The 22,445-nt window shown below is 37.9% G+C and overlaps 1 protein-coding gene across 1 annotated transcript in view; it reads left to right on the top strand.

Annotated features, from left to right (window-relative positions):
* The window catches only part of SEC24A (SEC24 homolog A, COPII coat complex component), a 2,581,543-nt gene that overhangs the window by 804,439 nt on the left and 1,754,659 nt on the right, over positions 1-22,445 (top strand). The window contains exon 5 of the mRNA XM_044069234.1: positions 5,117-5,256. Coding sequence (XP_043925169.1) covers positions 5,117-5,256 — 140 coding nt within the window. The remainder of the gene's footprint in view (positions 1-5,116; positions 5,257-22,445) is intronic.

Here is a 22,445-nt window from a genome sequence, read left to right as displayed (position 1 = left end):
CAGTTCCCTTTAACCCTGGGAAAACCTCTGAATTAAGCAAAAGCTGCCACTTAAGTTCCCTTAACTCCAAAAATAGCTCCCAATTACCAAACAAACAATCTGTTCAAGAATAATAAAACGAAATTTAGAGAAGGTAGAGCACATAGTGCTATGTTTAGCAAGGGCATTATTCATGTTATGAGCTCTAATAGCTCCTAAATGTTCTTTTATTCTATCAGAAAGTTTCCTAGTAGTTTTTCCAACATAGAAAGCATTACATGAATCACAAATACCTGCGTAAACCACAGCTGTGGAATGGCAAAAGAAATGTTTAAGAAATTTAATGGAGTAGTTGCAGTGTTGGAAAGTATATTGAGTCCCCACCAGAATATAAGGACATACTACTCACTTGTCACAAGTATGCATACCTATAGGAGAGGTGGAAGTACTGGAAGAATTATTTAACACATAAGGTGCATCTCTATTTTCAAGGCTCATGCTTATGGTTCTCATCCTTTTAAAAGAAAAAGAGGGTGAGGGTCCTACCACTTTAGAAATATGTGAAGATTCAGTCAATAAATCCCAATTATTGCTGATGATGTCTCTTATTGGTGACATATCCCTAGAAATAGGAAGAGGGAAACTAAGTGATCTACTAACATCAGGAAGAACAGTAGTAGTAGTAGTAGCAGATAGAAATCCATATAGTAGGATCGGAAAATGTTTAGTATATCTTACAGAGACAACTTTCTCATAAGTAGATGAAATTAATTGCAAAGGGTAGTTTCTCTTGAGTAACATGTATTTTAACAAAGTAGCTTGAAATATAAATTCTGAGTCAAGACTGACCAGTCTGGATATTCTAATGAATTGGCTCTTAACTAGGTTTCTCTTCTTAAAGAAGGGGTGAGAGCTAAAGAAATCAAGCAAGTTATTTTTATATGTATCTTTCCTATGTATAGTCGAGCATAAAAGTCCTCCTTAGCCTGTTCTGTGTCAAAAAATGACTTTGATCCTCCAGAAACAAACAACAAGAAAAGCACATTGAAGACAGCTGGATGGAGCAGTGTGAATTTCACACCTGCCTCTCGACTCAACATTCTCTGGTTGCTGGTATAAATTTGCTTCTTTTCCGCCTGGTGTACAGTGAAAAGTCATTTTCTGCAAACACTGCTGTCTTTTTTTAAACACCTTTATTGAATTATCACATGTGACATAGACACATTTACATTTATGTAAAAGTAATCAGACTGTATTAACAAGTTAAAATTAACAAACGTTATGCTTCAGATATATTGCTGTTTATTATATAACCTAAGCAGCATTATATAAGTTATTCAATTTCTGCCCCCTTTTTTAAACAAGAAACATCTTTATTAAACCATCACGTATGACACAAGCAATCCTATATTTATATAAATAACAGACCACACCAACATGATCCTAGTTGAAACCATTTTACATCACAAACCACACTGACACTCCCAGTTGCAAACATTACACATCACTTATAATCTACCCAATCATTTTCAAACATTATGTAGCTTATTTAAGTCCTGCCTTCTTTTAAACCTCACTCTATATATTGTTCTCAGAATTCTCATTTTTTTTCTATGTAGTTTACGCCTACCTTTTTCTAAATATCTCAATTCCAGTTGTTTTAACTCTTTACTATATTCACTGCTTCTAATATGGTATGGTTTAGATTTTGATTTTCATTTTCTAGTGATTGCTTTTTTAGCAGCCACCATAATAAGAGTCAGCAAGGCCTTACCATGTCTAGGCAATTCCGATTCTGTATCATAGCTCTGAAAAATCATCTCCCTCGTCACACCACTCTGCCCACCCAGTATCGCCTGCTGTCTCCTGTTTTTAATACTTTGCCCTTCTGCCTCAGTTTTGTCAGGATCAGCTCTTTCTGCTCGTATGACTGAATCTTTACAAATATAGGTCTTGGCTGCTTTCTCATCAGGTTTGGAGCATACACTTGATGTGTCCTTTTGGTTAACAAATTTTGCTGTGGAACACCAGTCCAATTGCTTATTTATGCTTCCAGAAAATTAATACAGTCTGGTCCTTCCAGTTTCCCTGCTACAGCAGAAAATCTCAGGTTTTCTTTGCACACTGTCTTTTAACTCCACTATTTTTTTTAAACATTCTGCATGAGCAACCTCATTTTCAGTCTGTTTTTCATGTCACCCTCTGATTTTTGCAATTTTATGAGGCCATCTGAATGGCTAGTGAATGCTTGTATTTTTTCCAGCCTTTTGTTGTTTGAATTGATATATTCCTTCAATGTTTTATTTATTTTACTTGCTTCAAAGTACATTTGATGCAGTTTTTCCTACAAATTACTGGAAGCCATTTCTTGAACCAAAGCTGAAGCTTGAACTGCATATTGCTGAACAGCTGCAGAATTCATTTGAGATGGTGTTTTTTCTTCACCTTTCCTAGTTTTGATTTTCTTTCAGGTTTTCCAAATGTCTCCTTTGCTCGATCCAGGCAGTGTGTTTACTAGCTAGTAACTGAATTTTAGCAAAAAAAACATTTTCAGTTGCACTCCTTTTTCTCTGTTTCTGTTTTCACCCAGGGTGAGTGGAAGTTGTGCTGTTGATCAGTGTGCAGCCATCTTGAAAGTCTGGTTGCCAATCTTTTGTTGATAATTTCTATGATATTTCTTCCCATGGCTTTAAATATTAGATTGTCATACTGATAGGTCTGTAGTTTCCGGGGTTGTTTGATGGGCCATCCTTGTTAAGAGGGATATCCATTTGCAGTCCTCCATTCACTTGTATGTAGCCTGTTTTGAGGCAGTAGTATACCAAAATAGGGAAAGAGAGGAAGGTAACAGTAGGCATAGTTTAGTACCAAATGGAAAAATGTGTCTTTACTCAAGATTCAATCACAAGGTGACTACGTACTCATCTGTTCTTTTATCATAATGTCTCAGGAGCTTTTTAAGTAGGTAAGTGACATGATAACTTATGCATGTTGTGCAGCTGCAGGTATGAAAATCAAAATAAGTTAATAAATGTACTTAAATTCTGTATAGCTTGCTTTGGTGATCATTCCATTATGCCTTCTGGTTGGTTTGCTCCTTCCCTGCTGTAGTACAACCACAAGCGTCCATATTTTGGGAGCATTTGGTAGGTCGACTTTATTTTGTTGTGCTGCACTAATAGATGTGATCCACTGGTATGGAAAAATGCTGTGCTTAAAACTGCTGTATTCATTCAGTAGTTTGATTTGATTTGCATATTTAATTCAGTGAGTGAGCATGGCTCATTTTTGTTAGAGGCCTAAGAAAAGGATTACAGGTTAAGGTAATCACAGTATTTTACAATTGGTGACATAGCTAAACACTTATAAAAATATATATATAGTAGGAGTGACTAATTCCAGCATTGTATTTGCAAGTTTGAATGGCTCCCAATTGAAATCTCATGACTTACCATAGACCTGAAATATTTAAAAAAAATGCAGGACAAGAGTTAATATCAAATAGTATTTTTATCCTTTAATTTTTTTTTTTTTACAAGGTAAGCCCCCTTATACCATTTGATGTGGGGCAAGCCACCTGCTCCCCTGCATTTACTATGTGTCAGTTCTGAGATTACCATACAGAGGCAAAAAGGTAATACTCTGAGAAATAATCTTAGATTTAGTACATAGCATGGATTTTTGGCCATTCAGTCTACACATTTTGGGACTCTGCAGTGCAGGTTCTGAGATTTTAAATGATTACTGTTTGTACGGATATAAGTAATATTCAAATAAATTAAAAATCTGACACATCTGCAAGTAAGAACATGACAACTAAAAATTTTTGCATTATATATAATTGGCACAGAAGGCACATGTTTTCACTGAAGTTATAAAATCATCAAAAAAACACAGCAGATAACTGTTTCTTCCAGATCTTGGACTAAGTTTATTGGGTAGCTGGTATTCAGTGAGTAACTTTAAGGATAGTATAGGAAAGAAAGTGCAAGCAGATAGCTTAGAAAGGTAGAGGGCAGAAAGAAAATTTGATCAGAAAATATAAAAGGGCTAAAAAAGAGAAGAGGTGCTAGATAACCATTGAGCTGCATGTACACTACTAGTTTGCATAGCTGTAATTGAATAACACTTTCCTAAATGTTTAATTGGCAGAAATTTGATGTGCTGGCAGAGACGATGCATTTCATAGTTTGAGCCACTGCAGCTAACTTGAAATCACTAAAGACACTTTGTGCAAGAAGGAAGAGGATTAGGATTCATCACTGTAGTAGTAGGTTTTATCTTTGTCTTAAATGATACTGGGCGTCAGTTCCACTCCCAACAGTAGCAGTGGATGGCTGCCAGACTAAGTCTCATACTGCATTATATGATTTTTTTTTTCATTTGTGAGGATGTTTTCCTTAAGCATATTCTGTTTCTCATGTCAATGGATGGCTATGGTGCACTGCATCTCAGTTTTTTGGACTTTTTTGAGGTTTGTCCATTTCTAGTTGAGGACTTTGACATGGATTATATCCCCAAGTGTTGGGGTGCTTGGGCCATTGGCAGTTGGCATGGCTACTGAAGGAGGCAAGGGGAGTGTGGTCATGCAGTAGTATTGCTATGCTCCCATGTCACTATGTTTTAGGACTATAATTTTAAGCAGAATAGCTCTTTTTGGATTTTGTTGACTGATGATAGTGATTGGAAAGTGTTCGGAAAGTGTGGTCTTGTAGCAGTGTTGCTATGCAGCTTTGTACCAGGTCTTAAAAATTTAAACAACAGTTTTGGACTCTGCTTGAATGTTTCTTTTGAATGTAGTAAATTGTAAGGACTCTTATGGCCAACTGTTAATATGTTAAAAATTTGCCTTACTACTTGGTGAGGTTATCTAGGCAAATGTACTGCATCTATTTTGTTTAGAAATTCAGACAGTAGCACTAATGTAACATTGTTTGAGTTACTAGCTTTGCAAGGTGATTAGGAAATAGGCACCAAAAATAAACTTGAACTTGGGCATTAAACAAAATACATTAAAAAAATAATACATAAAGCGTGTTTGCCTTAACTACTGCTAGGGTTGATTCTAATTTTGAGAGAAATGTATTTCTACTGTGACTGCCTGTTTTAGATAACATTTTCCCTCTATTTTTTTCAGCAACAGAGCAGACACATGTTCCCAAGATGGGCAGAGGCGTTGGATACACATACCCAACCTTACAGCCAGGATATCAGACTACTCCTGCAGTACCACTCTCTTCGCAGCACTGTCCCCCAGGGCCGCAACAGTTTCCACAGGTGAAAATGTTATGTTCTCTATAACTTACATTTAGGAGAATACTTATAAATCATAGTCCATAAGAGTTAAATAATACTTGTTCTGAAACACAGGCAGTGCCAATGCAAAATTTTAAGGCTTTATGTGGTGTGCTCAAGTTTTGTGATGTTTTCATCAGACGTTGAGGACAGCTTGGAAATAGTTCATAAAAATAGCCAAGTTCATATTAACCCTTAACCAAAAAGCCTTAAAGAATTCTTTCTGTACCACAGAAGAAGGGAACAAAAGTTGAGATATGGTGGACGTGCATCTTAATAGTATAAATAAGGATGTTAATTTTCCCCATTCCTGTCCTTCCACATTTCATTTCTGGTGGGTTATGCATTTATCAGTAGATTCAATTCCCATCCTGTAAGCCCTTCGACATGTATCACAACCCATGTCTCAACATCAGTCATCCAAGCTGCAGGAGAGAACAATACCAGTCCTTGAAGGAAAGGTGGGGTGTTTATAACCAACTGTTTTTCTGTGTGGGTTTTATTATAATAGATGTGGCACAAAGTAATGAAGCCCTAACTGTGACCCATAATAGGCTGGAAAAAAAAAACAGCAAGGAATATTAAGTATTAGTGATGGATGTTTGCTTGCCCATACTGATAAGGAATATGTCCCATTCCTTTGTAATACGCATGTCCACTGAAGGATGGTTGAACAGCATGTAGTGTATAACCTGCTGTCTTAAAGCATTTTTCATCATACATGTAAGTATGGATTTGCTTGTGAGAAGATGTAGCAGACCTTTGTTTAGGCAGGCATACACTTCCTCATTCGAGTAATAGGATTAGGACATGTATAGTAAACCTTCTCTTGGCTGTTGGTTTCTCACCCAAAAGGGTATAAAGAGTGCAAAATCATTGAAGTGGACCAGAAAACTTGCGAAAAATATATAAAAAAAATGTGTGGGAGATTTCCTGGAACCTTTAATAACTTGGAAATTCTTGAGAGTGGTTGAATAGAATTGTTATGTATTTTCTGGTAATGAAGCTACCCCATAACATTTTTCCTAAGTCACAACTTTCGTGTGTCAGGAAACTTTAATTTACTTAATGTTTCATCATTTTTGTATCTTGCACATAATTTGATTGCAGATAATAAAGCCACGATGTGTCTAGTACTTTTCTGAGGAGATGTAAAGGGGTTAAGACAAGCATTATCAAGCTTGTTAAAGTTAAGACAGGTAGGTGATCTTCAACTGAGTAGATCTTTTTTTTGTACATACTTCCCAAACTTCTTGCTAATTATCCACAGTTAGTGTAAAAAGCTTCTAATTTTTGTGTACTTTGTATTTAAAGTGATCAGTAGTAAAGGAAACCAGTTTGGCATACATTGTAAAAATCTTTCTTTGTAGTTTTGTGGTGTTTTTGTGTCAAGTTACATGTTTAAAACATATTGTAGCAGCCCAACATGAAAAACTGAAAAGTACATATGGGTAAGAAATATCTAGCTCATCAGAAGAGCTACACATATTGAGAATGTTACTAATATTAAACCAAGCTGTAAAATGTGTCATTTTAGCAGTCTTGTGTAGCAGTTAATAGCTGGTGATCTTCTACAGGAGTGGTCACTTAGTAAATGATAACACTGGATCTCCCAATAATTCCTTTTTCCAGTCATATTTTATTTAATTATCAATTATTCTCTATGAAGAGCACTGCTGTCCTCATGCCTTTGAAGGACGTTAAGCAAGATTCACAAGGCACTTGTATATATTTGTTGTTGTCATGTAATTTTTACTTTTCTCTCTGTCTTAGTGCTGCATGTTTTTACTTAAGTTGGTGGGTTTTTTTTGTTTTGTTTTGTTTTTGTATTAGCTCACATACTCGTTGACTGCTGGTTATGTTTTTCATTAGCTTGCTAAAGAAAACAGAATAACGCATCAAGACATTGGATAAAGAAAAGTTTTACCTCTTTCTAAATCTATAAAAAGCTGTATTTGTGGCTGACACGTACCCCTTAAGGTTAATGCATTCATTTTTTATTAATTTTAAAACTGGGCATAATTTTGATTTTGTTACATTAGCAGAAATATTTTTTTTTAAAGTACAAGATTAAGGTACTTCAAAGTTTTATCTATTCAAATAACTGAAAAGTAGAAGCTAGCAAATTAAGAAGAATGGAAAGAGACTAATCTGAAACAAGATGGGAAAAAAAGATATAATAAAACTGAAAAGTGAAATGATCTAAGAATGCTGCCCCAGAAATGCATAAGAAATGCAAGTCATGTAGTATTTCATCAGAGCAGAGTGCTTCCGCTTTGATAGTTCTCAAAACTGGAATCATAAGTCAGTTAAGTAAATAAAGATGCTTGCTGACCTTGTTGCATAAATGTATACAAATTAAATCACCACCTCTTTTACCATTACTTACAATAATTGTTCCCAGAGTTGTGTTGCAGGTGGACGAGAAGTCTTAGATAGGATGTGTTACAGTGGATAAGGTTACGTCTGTTCCTGTTAGGAAAACTTTACCCACTCTGCACCTGTCTCCCTTCTTTTACTCACTGTACACCTGACTCCCTGTGCTTCTGCTTTCTCCAGCCAAGTTTTGATTATTAAACCTATTTAAAGAAGGTGCTTTGATTCAGCTAATTCCACACATTGTCAAAAATTTACACAGAAAGGGTTATACTAAAGATATTTTGTTTGATTATGTCTTAAAATTGTGTGGAAGTGAAGAAAACAGTGATGTGTCCATAAAAAATTTTGAGAAGTGGATATTTGATACAAAGAATATCTGACAATGAAATCAAGGGATCAGTTTGTGTATTTACACATAAAATGGTCAGTACTGTGAAAAAAAGATTTGGCATGTATTAATGGATGAAGAGTTGGGATTATTTTTACCTGATTGCCCATTAATCTGTTTATAGAATAGGAAATAGTATAGAAGTTAGGATAATACGTAATGATTTTGGGGAATGAGCAGAAGTATTCAAGCTAAAAAGTAAATTATGTGTGGAGGGGATGAGACGCATGTAAATACATACTTGAATGATCTGAATGTATACTAAATGGGCAGAGTTTTTATATTACACAGTGGTTAGCATGTACATCCGAGGGAGTTATTTGTGTTAGTGTGCCCATGTAAGAAGGTATAGATGGGTGAACCTAAACAGGCAATGAAGTAGATTTTAGAACATAAAGGGGATATTAAGAATGCTTGTATACTAAGCCCAGTAGCAAGACATTTCTTAGATCTTAAACATGATGCATCAGAACTTAAATTTGTGGTTTTGCTGCAACATCCATTTAACTTAATGTATGATATTAAGCATTGATTATTGCATAAGGAAACGTTTCTTATTTTAAACTATTTAAATGTAGCCCATATGGTTTGAATGTTGAGGTTGACTGGAGAGTGTTGTTATAATTGTTGTTACTTTAAGAGATTGTTTGGTATTAATGGATGTGTTTATTTAAAATGGTAAGAGGACTAAGATTTTATATTTCTTCTTGAAGGCCAGAGGGCTGGGGCACTAGAGAAGTTAATAAAGCCGTTTTTAGCAAACAATTATGTATATTACATTTTTTGTTTTGCTTGCAGTAGATTGCATTCATTTAACTGTAGATTATTATTTCAAGCTCTCTAAGGTAATCAGAGTAACAGACAAATCAAGTACATGTGATTAGCAAATGAAAATCTATATTCTCAAGATGGGTATGTCTGGTGGTTTATATGAGAAGTGGTTCTCGATACTCATAGGTTCATAGGCAAGTATTAGACAAGCTGCCCTTGAGGGCCATTTTAAACCTGGATATTTTCCATTTTTGTGCTTGAAATAACCTGTCCCATTTGGTTATTCATTGGCCTTGCTCATCCTATGGTCCACAATGAGATATTACCCCTAATGAGAATGGCTGGGATTCTACCAGAGATAATTTGAGGGGAACCATGCATGGGGCAAAGCATTCAGGAGCTGCCTGTGTCTATTAGTAGTACACGGGGCAGTCCTGGGGTAAATTTTGAAATCTGACAAGAATGAACTTTGTTGTATGTGGGTGGTCAGTCTGTTCCACAGCAACGGCATCCACTGCGAAATATACTTGTCCCTCAAAACTGTTCTGTCCACGTTGCAGAAGAGGTTTAGATCCCCAGACAGAGTATTTCTGACGACACCTGACTTGCTTATATGCAGTAAATCAGTCAGCAGTGGGTCAGAGGATCCTTTGTATGCCAGATACTGGTCACCTCTTGGTAGTCTGTAGGATACTGAGTATAGTCACAGGGCCATGTGTCTGGACAGCTACATGTTAAAGGAGGCATTATATTCAGTGACTGGCCTAATAAGGGCTGAGTAAAGGGGGACAGTGAAATCCGTAGTTCTAAACACACCCTCTTTGTTTATAAGTTGTGCAGTATATAAGGACTTTCTTAAACAGTAGACATATGTTGGTCAAGGGTCTGTATCAATTTATTGAAAGTTCATTCACCAAACCATATATAGTGAATGTTCACTTCCGTAAATTACTTTCCCAGGGAAAGTAAAAAGTTGCCCATCATTCAGACCATTACACAAAGCACACTATTGCAAAGCCACCCCCATCTATATATACCAACTCCGTGACTGCACAACAATGGGGAAAAGTGCACATTTCTAATGCTGGGCAACTTGTTACTTTCCCGAGGAAAGTCATTTGTTGAACTGAACACTCACGTTAGTGAACATTCACTGTATATGGTTTGATGCAAGAAGATTCACAGAAATGAAACTTCGTTAAAGTAATATAGACTCGTTGGTCAAATGTTAGGTCACTGTCCACACAAGTTCCCAAATCCCAAACAACTGGATCAGCTGTTAGGGGTGTATTGGCAATGTGAAGGTGATGACCTCCCCAAGGGAAACAATAATCCATTTTTTGGCATTTGGTTTCAGACCATGATTTTGAAACCAGTTATTTATTTAAGACAAACCTTCCAACAGTATGGCCAAATCATTTTGGAATTCAGTGACTGATCCTAGCTTGCAATCATCTGCAAACATAGACAGCCAGATTGCTTTGGTATTGGCTTTTACTTCAGAAAAGTAGATGCCAAACAGGAGAGGTCCCTGCACAGAACTCTGGGAGACTTTACTGGTGACTGATCTCTTTGTGGAGATAACTTCCCCTATTTTGATTATCTGCATCCTATCTGTCAGCCAGTTGGCAATCCAGTGGATGACATAGGGGATTATTCCCAGTTTGATTTTTTTTCTACTATGCCTGAGTGGGGAATTGTGTCAGAGGCTTTGGCCAGGTCAAGGTAAGCAAGAGTTCAGATGATTTGTCCATGAGTGGGAATTCAAACATATAATGAGTAATCCACAGCCCAGGGGAGAAACTTTTAAAACTATGAAGAGTCTCATTACAAAAAGCTGTAGCATAAACTAAGGAATGTCACGTTTGATTTTCAGAGGGGAGGAATAGTCTATTGGAGGGATTGTCTGTCAACAGAATTGATTAGTAGAAGGTTTAAAAGTAGACTGTCTATTTTAATTTCTGAACTGATATCTGAAAAGCAAGGAATAGTAAATGAAATTCTGTAAGGAAATCAACAGAGCCAAATACTACAGTGGCAGACCTTGTAGTCAAGTTCCAGAATTGCAGGTGGGAGGTGGCATAAGAATTACAGAAACCATGCTAAGTCTTCAGTGTGAAGCTTAAATTATCATTAAAGCATCTGAATGTAGAGCTTACATAGTTCATGGGGAAGTTTGTAAGCTGTTTTGAATAAATTGTAGACATTTATGCAAGGCAAATATGTCAAAGATAAAGTCAGTGAACCAAAAAAGATGAGAGGCCAAAATTGTTGTAATATATTCTTCTGTAAGAAAATAAACGCATGTGTGTGCTTGTGTGCATGCATGCATGTGTGTGTGTGTGACAAAGAAGGACTGCTGGAAGTATTCAAATGAAGCAATAGTTCAGACAGAGCTGTTACCAGAAAGAAGATCTTAAGTTGTCTCCCAAGATGGCTGCACACTGACCAGCATGTTGATTTGAGTTCTCCCATTGTGAAAACAGAAACCTTGAAAAGGCCCAGTGAAACTGTAAGTGTGGGTAAAATACTATCGCTGGTTAGTAATTACACTGCCTGAATGCCAACAAAGAAATGTAGGGAACTTCTGTAAAAACAAGAAGAGAGAGCCGTACATTCACAAGTACCTTGAAAACAAGTAATTTAATCCACAGAACGTCAATATGAAGCACTTTTCGTTGAGCTAGATAGCAAAACTTTTTCAGATAAAAACCCTTGCATAACTAATGTTTAAATATACATCATGTGACTACTTTGGTCATTAAAACGCCCTAATGAGATAAAAGCTCATATATATATATATATATATATATATATATATATATATATATATATATATATAAATAAAAAATTATTTAAATACACTTTTTTTCTACATACATATATATTTGCTAGTATGAATTTAAATATTAAATAAATCTAAAAAACAAATGAAAGAAAAAGATCTTTTGTTGGGAATGTCAAGCACTTTTTAAGTTTTGGTTCTAGTTTCTGACTTTATAAGCCTCCTGTTTTTAAAAATAATGTACTGCATGTTTAAATTCAATGGCTTGCTAATGAATAATGAATGTGTTTTAATGACCAAAGTAGTCACATGATGTATATTTAAACATTAGTTAAGCAAGGTTTTTTATCTGTAGAAGTTTTGCTATCTAGCTTAACGAAAAGTGCTTCATATTGACGTTTTGTGGAATAAAAGACTTGTTTAATAGGTACTTGTGAACGAACGTCTCTCTTTTCTTGTCTTTACAATCATTTGTGTTTATTTGTATAGTAAATGTAGGGAACTTGCAAGAAAAACAGAAAAGGAGAAGAGAAATCTCTGGTTGATAATCCTGCAGCTGTTCAGCAAAACTCAGTTTCTTTTGTGGTACAGCAGATCACTTCTAGTCATTTAAAGGAAACAGTAAATCAAAAACACTCAGAGGAGTGGAAAATATCAACTCAAATAACAAAAGTCTGGAAAAAGAAAATGCTTCACCCAAGTATTCAAATGAAATTATAACACTGCAAAAAAATCAGAAGTGAAATAAAGAAAAGGCTGGCTGAGCATGAGGCTTTTCAAGAAGAGCTATTTCAAAATATAGCGGATTTATAAGACTGTGTAGAAGATTTTCTGCTGGAGCTGAGAAATTGAAAGGAACAGACTTGTTATTTTCTTGAAAGTACAAATAAGCAACTGGACTGGTGCTTTAGAGCAGGATTTGTTAATTGAAATGGTGCATTTTGTTAAACCTGGCTATGAGAAAATCATCCAAAACCTAAATTAGTAAAAATGCAGCCGTAACAGTAGTAAGAGTTGCTCCTGACAAAATAGTGGCAGAAAGGAAAACTATTGAAAGTTTGAGACAATAAATAGAGTGTTTGTGAAAAATGATACAAAATTGTATAACACTGAAATAAGCATCCAAACATCCTGCTATTATTGCTTTATTCCAATAAGCATCTATTATATCCATACACTTTTATAATAAATATAATTGCATAACACTGTAATACGCACCTATTGCAACCAGCAGACTTTGTACCTAAATGAAATTGTTTAATCACTGTATTTTCTTCTTAATGCTTGCATGTTTTTTTATATTTTTTCCCATTTTGGGTATTACTACATTATCTATTGTTATAATTGCTTTGTAATGAACTTCTAATTGTTTTGATTCATGTACTGGAGCTTTTCTCCCCAGGACTCCAATGAAAATGGGCTCCTAGTGGCCCAATAGACCATCCTGGCAACAAACTGCAAATAAATAAATGATTATTCACTGTATACCAGGCAGAAGAATAGCAGGTTTGTCTCAGCAATCAGGGAATGCTGAGAGGCAAGTATGAAATTCAAACTGCTTTATCCAGTTGTCACCAGAGTATTTTTATGGAGTTCAGTTTTGGATGCAGAACAGACTAATGAAGAAACAAAAAAAAGTTACACAACAAAGATCGAGTCAGCAAGCAGAAGAGGGACTCTTGTCAGAAGAATGAGGAGCAAAGCCCACACAGTGAATTTACCAATGATACCTTTTCCATTCTTCAGAAGGAAAATGCTGGAGAGAGAGAAAAAAAATCACAGGAGCTCACCAGATGTATCCAGATGACCTTGTATTTTAACCTATTTCTTGTATTAGAAGATATAGATTATCTAAAGAAAGACTAGCAACGTTAAAATTATTGAATACAAGAGAAACTGTAAAGCGTTAGTCACAGTGTATATAGGAGTAGACACCTGACATGTGGCTTTATAAGAAGAGATGACTGGGAAAGGCTGGAATTATGCTGACTTTGTTAAACTTTTGATGACCCATAAAGTATATACCCCGCTTTAGGTCATTAATGTTTTGAATGATGCTGAAGGGAATGAAGTAACAGTAAAGAAAAATAGAAACATGCATAAATATATGAAACTGGACCAACCACGAACAGCAGGAAAGATAAGAGGTTTGAATAAAGTCTTATTATTCCTGCTGTTTGTGGTTGGTCCAGTTTCATATATTTATACATGTTTCCATTTTGTTGATGTGAAGACCTTTCCACAGTGGATTACCTGTTAGCTTACAGTAAAGAAAAATGTTTTTGTTGATATTTGCATTAAAAAAAATCATGATGCATGTTATATTTTAAAGAGCGTTTATATAGACTGTAGTCAGTGAGTGGTGTATTAAATGTGAGGTGTGGGAGTATTATGAGTGACTGCCATGCATGTTAACAATATTAAAGCAAGTACTTTTACTTACCTGTAAGATAATATAGGCTTTACATCATAACAAGATAAGAATATATGCGCAGAAGCATGTTAAAGTTAATATGTTGTAATCTTGGGATGCATGTATTGGTCTTGCTGTATACAGAATTAAGATAATATCTCTTATTTTTACAGAGTGGATGATATAGATTATTGTCCCTGGTGTAAACTGTTGATACATTTCTTTTTTAAGCACATTTTTTTTTAAATAAGACAAACTGATGCCGGGCATAGAAAATGGTAAGTTCTGTGAATCTGCAAAGTTTAACTTGCTTCTTTTTTCCATTTGCAAATGCTTATAGCGAGAGAGAAGTCTACAGAAGTAGACAGTTTTTAGGGGAAGTCTGTACACTGTATTCTGAGTGAAATTTGCAGAGAGTTGCCTGTTTGTTGTTCTTGTTGCCAACTGCTTTTACTTGGGGACAGGCTGGCTGCAGGTGCAAGCAATTAATTGTGAGAGTTCTGAGCACTCTCTCTGATGATTGCGATGTAACATTTAAAGTTACAGTGGCAAGCAGTTAAGTGAAAAATAGTTTCAAACAGAGGGAAGTGGGTAAGAAGTGGATAACCTCCCCAGCAGCCTTAATATGTTAATGTTTTAACAGAACCGTGTAGAATTTAGCTTATTTAAAGGTAGCCAGTACACATTTTCTTAGGGCTAAACGTTAATGCTCATTGAAAGCAGGTAAGCTATTTTTCACATATGGGAGAAGAATGGAGATATGAAAAGAACAGATAATTATTATAGGTGGGAGCACAGGGTAGAACATACTCATTAGCATGTTTTAGATTAGCTAATGCATGCCTGTGGGTGTAGTGGTCAATTTTGGACAACTCCTGTTTGAAGGGGTAAACGTCATTTGTTGAAAATTAACTTTTTTTGTTGTTGTTTTAAGTTAAAAGGGGATAGGTGAGTTCTAAGAATGTATTTAATTTTTTGTATTTTTTCATTGAAGCAAAAAGTCTAAATGTGACTTAGGTTGAAATGGAGATGAGAAGAAACAACTGCATACAATTTAAACCTGCAGAACAATAGTGCATGAATGTAAGGCAAACGTTGAAAATGCACATTCAGAAGAACTGTTGTACATAAACGTTTGGAGTAACATCTTTCTGTAGTAATGGTTACTCTGTCTATATTGTCATGGAATGTAAATGGTGTTACAGGTTAAGACAGAAAAGCAGAGTATTGAATTATATTAAGAAATGTAGGGTGTAAATATCACTGCTTCAGGAGACACATTTGGATAGAAATGGGCATTTGAATATGATAAAGAACTTCAGGATGGTTACTAAGTAGAATATCAGGGCAAAGAAAAAGAGGAATAATACTGATGGCTAGAGGGGCTCCATTAGTAATAGAAGAGGGGAAAAAAGACTATAATGGTAGATCTGCCAGAGGAGGAGGATTATACTGGCATGTATTTGTTACACAAAAAAAAAAACTGCAATTTTGAAGCTTAAGAAATTTTTTGGAAAACAAAATCTGTCTTCAACAGGGTATATTAGTCATGGTTGGAGACCGGAACTTGATTTGAAATATTGAGGATGTATGGGGGACCTAGAAAGGAAAACACAACAAGAGGATAGATTTCTAAAGAAATGTATGAGAATATTTGTTATGGAAGTTGTTAATTCAGCAGTAGGAACTCTGACAGAATTTACATATTATTCCTCAAAGTACAATAACCGAAGTAGTTCAGACTGGATATAAATTACATTTCACTAGAGCATGTGTCGTCTCTTGTTGTTGTTGTTGTTGTTGTTGTGTCTTTTGGCTTTTCCCGGTTAGGGGTCGCCACAGCGGAACTCCGGTCCGCTAATGATTGGCAGTAGATTTTTACGTGCCGAGTTGCCGGCCCTGACGCACAACCTTCATTGAAGGTATGCCCATTCACGCATGTGCCCACACAGAAGACGCTCTAGCTGAGAATCGAACCGGACAATGTCTTACTGTGAGGCGACAATGCTACCACAGCACCACTACAGCATGTGTCTTTATTTAACTGAAAAATTTTGACATACATCCAATAACTATTTCAGATCATGCACCGATAAAACCCAAGATTTAAAGTTGCAGGGTAATGTAGCAAAAATGACACTATCTTTCCTGATTACCTGTTAAAGGATGAGTTTAAAGAATGGGTAATGGAAATTATTTGAGCGTTATTAGGAAGATAAACATTTCTTAAGACAGGTTAGCTAGTGTATGGTAAAATTAAGGTGGAGTGTAAAATATGGTGAAAGTAAACTAGAAATAGATACAGAAAGAAGTACATGGAATTATTTAGAGGAGCTGAGAAAGGTTGAAATATTCTAGAATGGGGGAATCTCACAGAGTAAGAATTGGAGCAACTGCAGAGTGCTAAAGAGAAAACAATGGTGTATTTAGATAATGTGCACAAGTTTAGAAAGGCTGATGTTAAACAAGTATTTTTGATAATGCTTAAATAGGATTCTATTATGGCAACTAACGATGTGTAAGAAGAGACAAAACAAAAGATAATGCAACAATTGACAAACTGGAAGCTCTTTTTTTTGGATATGGTAGTAAGACAGCAGTGAAAATATTTGTATTCCTTTTAGTTTTATCAGCCTTTGGAAAAGTTCTGGACAGTAATAAAGTGTTGAAGGAATTTATTTGGGAGAGAAAGAGGTCAAGAATTAAGTGGTATAAGTTGATTCTTCCCGTAGAACAAGATTTATTTATTTATTTTACATTTGTTGATTGGGATAGTCCGACTGGATACATGTGCATTTTCAGTGGAGGCCTGGGAGAAAAGTTCCAAATAAAGCAAAACAAGATGATACAAAACTAATGGCATAGAGGCATAGAACATGTTACAACATCAGATGCATAGACCATATTATTCCATAAGATACACACTTTTTCAGAGTTATTAATACATAACTGTTAAAATATAATACATCATACTTGGATAGGTAGATTTAATAGAGTTGCAAGTTGTCTTTAGTCCGGGGTAGAGCAGGGACAAATCCAATGGGATTTCAGATGTTTTTAGATGTTATTTTTGAAAAGGGGAAGTGAGGTTTCTTGGGTGATGTATGGTGGAAGGTGGTTCCATATTTTGCCGACAGAGTTGGCAAACGGCATCACCTGCAGAGTTATTGGGTTTGAAGGTCAGTACCAGTAGTTGCTTAGATGAGCACAGTTGCCTCTGAAAAGTATGAGGGCAGATAATATTTGTGAGTGCAGGTATGTTGTCCAGTTTGTATAGGATTTTATGAGATACTATGAGCTGGTTGAGCTGCAGTAGAGAGGGAAGCTCAAGCCAGCCAATCTTCTTCAGATTATGGCAATGGTGTGTCCTGAATGCTGTGCCAGTAGCAAACCTGGCAATATGATTGTAACAGGAGGATAGTATGTTGAGGTCAGATTTGTTTAGATTGGTGAAGAGAGGAGATGCGTAGAGAAGGGTAGAGAGTAGATGGGAACGGGCAATAGCAGTTTGAGCGTGAGGTGTAAGGAAAGTTTTGATCTTGTAAAGGGATCCAAGTTTTTTGTAAATAGTCTTAATTGTGTGATTTATAAGAATGTCAAATTTGAGGCTATTTATTATGACCCCTAGGAGCTTGGTTTGGTCATTGGGAGAGATGATGGTGCCATTTTTGGAGTTTATGGTGAAGAATAGGAGGGAGGACCTACGGGTTGGGAAGAAAAGAAGTAGTTTAGTTTTATTGGGATTAAGAATCAATAGGCGATTAGCTAGCCATTTCTCAACTGTGTTAAGTGTTCTGGGTCAGTGACAGCAAGTCAGTTGGAGAGTTGGCTGAGCAGATCAAAGTTGAATCATCTGCGTATTGAATGCAGGTGGCATTTGTAATGGCAGAGTGAAGATAATTTATAAAGATGGAGAAAAGCAGGGGACCTAGTATAGAACCCTGAGGGACTCCTACAGTGATGGGAAGGTGGCTGGAGAGTTTAATCTGCCAGAGGACTGCTTGTTGTCTTCCAGAGAGGTAGGATTGGAACCAAACTAGAGAGTGGGCATCTAGGGAGATGGCCTGCAGTGTATGGAGGAGGAGTCGATGGTTGTCCATATCAAAGGCCTTGGAGAGATCAAGAAAGAGTGCAGAGGAATGTTTGTTATTGTTACAGTTATGGTTAATGACATCAGAGAAAGATAGGAGAGCGGAGGTGGTACTGTTGTGTGGCCTGAAGCCATGGTGAGAATTAGACAACAGTTTGTTTTGAATAAGGTGGTACATAAGTTGTTTGTGGATACACCTCTCCTTAATTTTGGCTAGGGGTGATAGAATAGCTATGGGTCTGTAATTTGACAGATGTTCTTCGTGTTTCACTGTTGCAGTCATTACATTTGGGGTAATCTGTTGGCAGGTTGCCCTCAGTCGACCTGATTAACAAAGTCTTGGATCCTGCGTCGGTTGCTGTCCCTTCTTCCATGATGTCAGGTCGTCAGGGGTATAAAACATGCAGCCGACGGCATTACATCAGTCTTTTTTGCTGTGCGGTGCCTGAAGCAGAAGCAGTTCGCAAGTGCCAGTCGGCCGACTCCTGAAATTTTCGTTTTTGAGTTTCAGAACCGAAGTCTTCAACTAAAAGCTAAGTACCCGTTAGAAACTTTTTCTTGCTCCTTACCGATGTCAGTAAAAGTTAATAATTGTATTACTTGTGGGAAGCAAATACCTCATAAGGATTTTCATTTGTACTGTATTCCTTGTCTAGGCCCTGACCATGACGTACCTTGCTGTCATTTTTCTGCTTTATTTAATCAGCACATTATCCATCGTCGGTACATTTTTGCTTCTAAATATTTCGGTTCTCAGTTTAATTATCCAGAAATGACATTGGTTAGCCATCCGACTACCGGAATACCGAAAAAATGCAAAGAAAAAGAGAGACAGGCCGTTGAGGTCCAAAACTGCCGACGACGCTTCTCCTAAGCCAGTCGCAAGTTCGCCGGTACTCAGTGAGGCACTTTCGCAGACCCTGATATCCGCTAATTCTGATTTGCAGGCCTCTACTGAGACCCATTCGGAGTCCGGTATGCCACGAGATGCTTCACCTATGGAACCCGTGGATGTCTCCACCTTGGATGGGTCTGGAGCCGGGTTCCGGCGTGTAGCTCGCAAGACATTTCCCTGCGAGCTACATCGCCGAAACCAAATGGCTGCAGCAGCACGTTGCTATAATGCAGTATGGCTGAAAAGCATAGCTGCTGCAGCTGTACTCTATGAACGGAAATTTTATACCTGGTGGCGATCCTTACAGACAGCTGTCCGGCTGTATTCAAGCAGAGACAGCTGTACTGGATGTGTAACACATTCCTTATTCTCATTCAAGGAATGTATTTATTTAATTATTTATTTATTTTGTTGTCAGACGTCTGACTACAAATGACGGCTATGCTTTTCAGCCATATTGCACTATGGCAAAGTGCTGCTGCAGCCATTTGGTTTCGGCGATGTAGCTCGCAGAGAAATGTCTTGCGAGCTACACGCCGGAACCCTCTGGAGCCACTGTACAGGCACTGGCTTCTGATGGTGTATTCAGGCCTACAGACTTGCATATTAACCCAACTCCACCTTCTCTACTAAGGCCTAAATCTCGATCTATGTCTAAAAAAAACAGGCGCTCAGGCCACATGTTCAGGCCTCTATGCCTAAAAAACAAATGATCAAAATGGCTGAAGATTTAATTACTATAATCAGGGGTAGTCAGTCCCTCCCTTCTAAGAGGCCTAGGGCTGAACTTGGCTATGAATCTTCTGAACAGGATTCTGTTTCTTCTGACTCTTCTAATGACCTGGATTTGTCCATTTCTACTTATGAGAACTCTGATGTAGAGGATTCCATTCCCTCTGCTTCTCCCCATGAGGATATTTCTTTTGGGGAAACTTTTCATACCTTAAGGGAGCATTTCCACTGGGAAAGTCAGGATTTCTCTGAATCCAAAAAGAGGCTGAGGGATTTCCTTCTTCTTCCTCAGCATAGGCCTTTGGCTATACCTCCTGTACTAGACATTGTTGATGATGTGTTTTCGGAATCCAGTATGGCCCCTGATTCCCTGCCTCCAGCCCCTAGTAAACCAGACAGATACTACAGGGTTCTTGAGTCCCACAAATTCCTTTTCAAAAATCCTGTTGCAGACCCTGAAACCATATGTTCATCGTGTTTCACTGTTGCAGTCATTACACTTGGGTTATCCTGCTGGCAGGCTACCCGCAGTCGGCCTGAATTCCGAAGTCCTGGTCCGGCGTCGTTTGCTGTCGCCTCTTCCCTGACGTCAGAGCGCCAGGGATATAAATGATGCAGCCGACGCCATTTTCTTCAGTCTTTCTTGCCGCGCGGTGCCCGAAGCAAAAGCAGTTTGCAAGTGCTGGTCGGCTGACTCCTGAGATTTTCGAAATTGAATTTCAGATCCGGAGTCTTCTATAAAGCTAAGTACCCCATTGGGGAAACTTTTTTCTTGCTCCAGACCGATGTCAGAAAAAGTTAATAATTGTATTTCTTGTGGGAAGCAAATACCTCATAAGGATTTTCATTCTTACTGTATTCCTTGCCTAGGCCCTGACCACAACGTTGCTAGTTGTAGGTTTTGTGCTACATTTAACCAACGCACTTTTAAGCGTCGGTACAATTTTGCTTTTCATTACTTTGGCCGAAGGTTTAACTATATAATGCCGTCGGAACAACTGACGACCGGAATTCATAAAAAGCGCAAGGAGAAAGAAAAGGACAGGCATCCGAGGTCCAAAACCGAAGAAGCCTCTTCCAGGCCAGTCGCCGGTTCGCCGATGCTCAGTGAGGTGCTTTTGCAGCCCCTGACACCCGCTACCTCAGAGCCACAGGCAGCCTCTGACTCCCACGTGGAGACAACTAGGCCTCTGGATACTCAAGGTATTGGCCCTTTGGAAACTAATCCCACAGATGGGTCCGGAGCCGCTGAGCAGGCATCGGCTTCTGAGGGTGTTTTCAGACCTACACAACTTTATATCAAGCCTACTTCAGCATCCAAGACAAAGTCTAAAACAGTTTTAAAGACAAGGAAACAAGTACAGCATTCTCCAGGACAGACTTCTATGCCTAAGGAACAGATGCTCAAAATGGCCGAAGACCTAATTACTTTGATCAGGGGTTCCCATCCCCCTCCTGATGAGGCCTATGCAAGACACTGAATATGATTCCTCTGATCAGGTTTCCATTTCCTCTGATTCCCCTTCAGAACAGGGATATTCTATTCCTCCCTATGAGGATTCTGATACTGAAGAATCTATTCCTTCAGCTTCTCCTCCTGAGGATTACTCATTTGGGAAAACCCTGCATACCATGAGGGAGCATTTCCACTAGGAGAGCCAAGATTATTCAGATTCTAAGAAAAGGCTTAAAGACTTTCTTGTACTACCTCAGCGCAGACCTCTTGCAATTCCACCTGTTCTAGACATTGTAGATGATGTATTTTCAGAATCCGGCCTGTCTCCTGACTCTTTACCTCCTGCACCTGTTAAGCTAGACAGATACTACAGGGTTCCAGATTTTCATAAATTTCTATAGAAAAACCGTGCTGCTGACCCAGAAACTATCTCTCAGGGTCCCAAAGGGGTCAAGGCTGCTACTGCTAAAAACCCTGTCCCCTCAGATAGAGATTCTAGGGCACTGGACAAATGGGGGAAAAAAGTCTACACTTCTGCTACCTTGGCTGTAAGGGCTTTAAATTGTCAGATGTTCTTCGTTTTCCATTGCTGCAGTCCTTACTATTGGGTATAGTCCGCATCCAGTCGGCCCGAATACCAGAGTATAAGGCTGACGTCGGTCAGGGCGCATTAGACTGACGTCAGTACGTCAGGGTACTAATGCGCATGACCGGCGTCATATCCTCAGTCTTTTTTGCCGCGTGGTCCGATGCAGAAGCAGTTTTGCGAGTGCAGGTTGGCGTTCTGAAATATTTCCGAAACCGGAGTTTCAGACCGAATCAGAGTTGGCTAAGTAGCCCGTTGGGAACATTTTGTTTTTCTTGCCTCAGTATTTAACCGGATGTCAGAAAAAGTGAATAACTGTATTTCTTGTGGGAAACAAATACCTCATAGGGATTACCATACATTGTGTATACCTTGTTTAGGGCCTGAGCACGACGTTGTTGGTTGCCGCTCTTGTGCTAGGTTTAACAAACGCACTATTAAGAGGAGGTTAGACTGTGCCAGATTAGTGTTTGGGAAGCGTTGCAATTATAAAATGCCGCCGGATGCTCCGACGCCCGCTTCGCCCAAGAAGCGCAAGGACAAAACAGCGAAGCCTAGGGTTGATGAACCGGCAGTCCCGGACGCCGGTTCTTTAGGTGGCTCAGTGGAGCCAGAGGTTTTGCCAGGAGTTTCTATGGAGTCTCAGGCAGAAACGTTACTGTTACAGGATGTACCT

This window comes from Protopterus annectens, chromosome 4.part0 (assembly GCF_019279795.1).
Source record: "Protopterus annectens isolate FY-2018-M chromosome 4.part0, PAN1.0, whole genome shotgun sequence".
Taxonomy (NCBI): Eukaryota; Metazoa; Chordata; order Ceratodontiformes; family Protopteridae; genus Protopterus; species Protopterus annectens.
The sequence above is the reverse complement of the archived record's forward strand: the minus strand, read 5'-3'. Positions and strand labels throughout refer to the sequence as shown.